Here is a 4,393-nt window from a genome sequence, read left to right as displayed (position 1 = left end):
CTGTTTTTTAATGTTAGCGCAGCGCATAGCGAAACAAACGGTTTTTTGGCCGTCTTAATTTATGTGCATTTCTACCCGCCTGTTCCTATTGAATTTAAAAAGCAGTGGATATTTAAAAGATTTAATCAAGTGCAACTGTTTAAAACAATCAAGGAAATTAAGCGAGCAGAATGATACACCAAACCGCTCGATAAAGTCGCATTCTACAGCTCAAAATTACGTTCACCTTTACGTCTTAGTAAGGCTCAAAGTTGAAATTTCCAGATATTTCTAGGGGATAAAACTAAACTTTCGCTGTACATTTAAAAAAAAATGCTTTCAATTAAATGGGACTTTGCACCTATGAAAAACCCATTTTGAACCACAAAGTGACTAAAATTTAAGCGTTTTTCAACATGAAACATTCAACTTTTTGATGAGCCTCCATGTCACAAAAATAACGAGATCTTAAGTTAATCAATTAAATTAGTGGTTTGAAGAGCACGCACTAGCCATTCACCCTCATTTGTTTGTTTATGAAAAAAACGGGGATGTCTTTCACATTGATTAGTCGGATGAAAGGATTTGGATGATTTCATTCCCAGTTAAGTATCATGAAGAATGTCAATATTTATATAGGACATTCGGCAAATTAATGAGAGGACTCACTTAAGGATTAAATTTGCTAATTAACCGACTGCTCCGTTTTGGCTCCTACCTACTCTTCTGGAAAATCTGCGAATTTGAAATTTGCACAATTTGGCCATTAGAACAGTAAAACAGTTAACGGATGCTTTCATATACTTGCTATCTAGTTAATTTTGCGTTTGCTTAAGGAGCAGAGCTCATGCATGTAATTTTAACCATTACAATTGAATAATAGATCGTAGTTTTATTTGTGTTGTGAAAAATCAGACAGAAGTAGAAGTGAGCTAGAAAGAGTGCGGCCTTTGACCTAACACCGAATTTCTAACAATTAATTGCAAACATCTTTATATGATACCAAGCATGTCAAATAAAAGTTAATCTCTTTTTACGTTATTGTTGTCTTATCTTGCTTGCTTGTTCATTAATTTTTACAATGCAAATTTTCTAGTTATTCGGATGGGTTAGTCTATTTTTTCGGCCATTCAAACTAGATGTGTTCCAAATATGTATCGCTTTGAAGCATGGATCCGCAATAATTGCATAAAAGTTACCAAACTAAAGTTGCAATGGATTCGCAATTGAAAAACGGCCCCGAGAAAAATAATCTGGAAAATGAATCAGAAAATAGTGCATTTTTGGCAAATGGTGAACAGTTTTCAGTGTCTCGACAAATAAGTATAAACCAAAAGGATACGACTTGTGGTGTGTGGTGTTTAAAGGGCAATTGCTTGCAGAAATTTGCCAACAAAAAAGCTTACGTTATACTGTATGGCTTGCTTGGTTGCATTTTCTCAGCCTCATTTGCATATTTCAATGGAACTATAACAACTCTGGAAAAGAGATTTAAAATCCCCAGTCGCACAACAGGTAAGATGAACCTTTGGATTAGTTTTAATTTGTGAAGTTTACTTGACGAGGAAATTTCAGGCATTATATCGGTGGGAAATGATCTCAGTCAGTTACTTATGTCTGTAATACTCAGCTACTATACAGGCCGAGGACATAGGCCTAGATGGATGGCCTTAGGAATGTATACAGTAGTATTATTTTGCATTATGACAGCGTTACCTCATTTTTTGTATGGACCCGGATTGGACGCTCTGTCGCTCACCAAAGAATTTCAGCTCAACGATAACTCCACATCTGACTCTTTTTTGACCGAGCAAAGCAGCTTCTTGTGCAGCAGCAACCACAAGAACGACACGCAATGCGAAGAGGAAGGCAGCAACTTCTCTCCTCAGCTCATTCTCTTTGCAGCTCAATTCATATCTGGAATAGGAGGATCGCTGTATTACACTTTAGGAGTCTCCTACATGGATGACAACATTAAGAGATCAAAAACGCCCGCATTATTCAGTAAGTTTTAAAGTGATGGAGAAGAGAAATTAATATTGTACGTCACTGCACAGAGTGAAAGATAATTATGTTATCGTTTGCTTGGTAGGTTTCCTTGAAGAAACCCAAACAATGAAATCAAATATTTAATCATCCTGTTACCTGCTTCAAACTTGCAAGGCAGATAAATTAGAGAATTGAATAACGACGGCATTCTAATCTATCAAACATGTTTGGTATGCGATTTTTCATCTCGTTTGCGCATTGGATGAAGGAGCTAATTAATGTAAAATAATTTGCTGCTGCTCCTTTTTCAAAAGCATCAATAGGATAAATATGTTTAAAAATCTTATTGCAGGTTTTTCATACTTCATAAGAATGCTGGGCCCAGCAATTGGACACGGCCTGGCCTCCATATGTCTAAAGGTGTACATTTCACCATCCCTGACCCCTACCATAGATACCAAAGATCCAAGATGGTTGGGCGCTTGGTGGTTGGGATGGATCATTTTGGCTCTGATTCTTTTTATTTTTGCTTCCTTGCTCGCGTTTTTTCCCAAAACTCTACCCAGGGCGGCAATCAGGAAAGAGATCAAACGGCAAGCCTCCAGAATATCCAATAAACCTATGGAAGCGGAACCGGAGACTCTGCCCTCTTTTAAAGGTGGGCCCGATTGTCTGTTGCAGCTACCGTCAATGGCTTCGTGTTTGTTCCAGATATGATCAAAACGTTCCGCAGATTGGCAGCAAATCGGACGTTGATGCTCAATAATTTCGCAGCAGTGTTTTATTTTCTCGGATACATGCCGTACTGGATATTCCTGCCTAAGTATATTGAGACTCAGTACAGACAGTCGGCGTCTGCTTCTAGTCTCATAACTGGAAGCGCTGGATTGGTTTTCTCAGCTATTGGGATTTTAATATCTGGCCTCATCATATCGAAATTTAAACCTAGAGCCAGATATTTGGCTGCCTGGAACGTTATTGTAGGGGCCGTATCGGTGATGGGAATCATCTCATACGCGTATTTAGGATGCGAAGAAAACGACAATAGAGCCCCTGTTCTACCTAGTGGAGAGTACGCAGTTTTACATTTTTAGACCTTGTTTAATTAATTGATTTTTGCTTCGGCCCATGCTGAGTAACTTTTTCGTTTTAGACTGAATCCAATATCCGACTGCAACTCCGATTGTTATTGCGATTATGTAAAATACAACCCAGTTTGTTCTTCAGATGGCACAAAGACGTTTGTTTCCGCTTGCCACGCCGGCTGTAAGAAACTTATTGGCATTAATGGGACCGACGTATTTGCTGACTGCTCCTGTTTAAGACAGGAGAATAAACTGGTTGAAAATCGGGTAAACGACATCAACACGCCAATAAACTGGGATTTTGTGCGCCCTGGAAGCTGTTCTGTAGACTGTTTTTCGCAGTTTTACATGTTTTTGTGTGTTGTGTGTCTTCTGAAATTTAGTGGAGCCACTGGACGAGCAGCCAATTTTTTGGTAACCGTTAGGTAAGATCGGAAAGTTGTCAGAACACGCCTGATTTTATTCACAGGGATTTTCCAGATGCGTGGAGGAAAAAGATAAGTCAGTCGCCATGGGATTTGGATTGATGCTAATGAGTCTTTGTGCATTTGTGCCCTCCCCAATTTTATTCGGAATAATCATGGGCAAGTTCCAACAACAGCTAGTGCGATGATCAACATTTTTTACCCGTTAAAATTTCAGATAAAGCTTGCTTAGTCTGGGGTAAAACATGCACTGGCAATGGGAACTGCTGGTTATATAATGGCGAAAGTTTGAGGTACACCATGAACTTTACTGCCGCAACTTTTGTTTTTATTGGTACCTTATTTGACGGCGGCGTCTGCTACTACGTGAAAAACTTACAGATTTTCGATGAGGAAATCGAACTAGAAGAAGATATAGCCACGGCAATTAATTAAGCTGTTTTGATGTTAGCTGTTAAGAAACGATAGCAAAGCTACGAGAATTTTTTTAAACCCAAACTAACATTCAGTTTTGAAGCGTTTGATTGTAAAAAATTATGGAATTAAACGAAAAATTGCAACAACATTCCTGATATCTATTCATCCTTAACCAGATGTGGTGTATTTTCCACTGCCATTAACAAAAACAAATAACAATTGATCATTTTTTCACAAACTTCTTTTTGGGTATATCGCCTCAAAAATTTTTTACATTTTACTTATAAACAGTATTTGCAGTTTTTTAAATGATTCGGCACAAAAAGCCGCAAAATTAGATAACAATAATGACACAACTCATCAAAACCCTGCGTTTTATAGAAAATCCTTAACCGGCTGATAAATATGATCCGTTATTTGTAGTCATTTGCTGCAAAAAATGCGCGTTGGGGTTTGTGTTATTGACTGAAATAATTTACTTAAAACACCAATTTTTCG

The 4,393-nt window shown here is 38.0% G+C and overlaps 1 protein-coding gene across 1 annotated transcript; it reads left to right on the top strand.

The window, feature by feature from the left end:
- The first annotated feature begins 894 nt into the window (after positions 1-894).
- On the top strand, positions 895-4,043 carry LOC109541123 (solute carrier organic anion transporter family member 74D). Its single transcript, XM_019909866.2, has 7 exons — positions 895-1,494; positions 1,555-1,983; positions 2,321-2,626; positions 2,680-3,040; positions 3,122-3,478; positions 3,534-3,637; positions 3,696-4,043. Exons 1-7 carry the CDS (start codon positions 1,194-1,196, stop codon positions 3,911-3,913), a joined length of 2,076 nt encoding a protein of 691 aa, XP_019765425.1. The 5' UTR covers positions 895-1,193; the 3' UTR covers positions 3,914-4,043.
- Positions 4,044-4,393: the final 350 nt, after the last annotated feature.

The sequence above is a fragment of the Dendroctonus ponderosae genome, unplaced genomic scaffold (assembly GCF_020466585.1).
Source record: "Dendroctonus ponderosae isolate FM_Combo_2020 unplaced genomic scaffold, Dpon_F_20191213v2 Dpon_F_20191213_1, whole genome shotgun sequence".
NCBI classification, from domain to species: Eukaryota; Metazoa; Arthropoda; class Insecta; order Coleoptera; family Curculionidae; genus Dendroctonus; species Dendroctonus ponderosae.
This window is presented reverse-complemented; position numbering and strand designations above follow the sequence as displayed.

Bases quoted from the DNA above. Each gene is read 5' to 3' on its own strand.
- LOC109541123 (XM_019909866.2), top strand. From the start codon at position 1,194: ATGGATTCGCAATTGAAAAACGGCCCCGAGAAAAATAATCTGGAAAAT. The intron at 1,495-1,554 runs GTAAGATGAACC...AGGAAATTTCAG, and splicing joins AATCCCCAGTCGCACAACAG to GCATTATATCGGTGGGAAAT. The intron at 3,638-3,695 runs GCAAGTTCCAAC...TTAAAATTTCAG, and splicing joins TTTATTCGGAATAATCATGG to ATAAAGCTTGCTTAGTCTGG.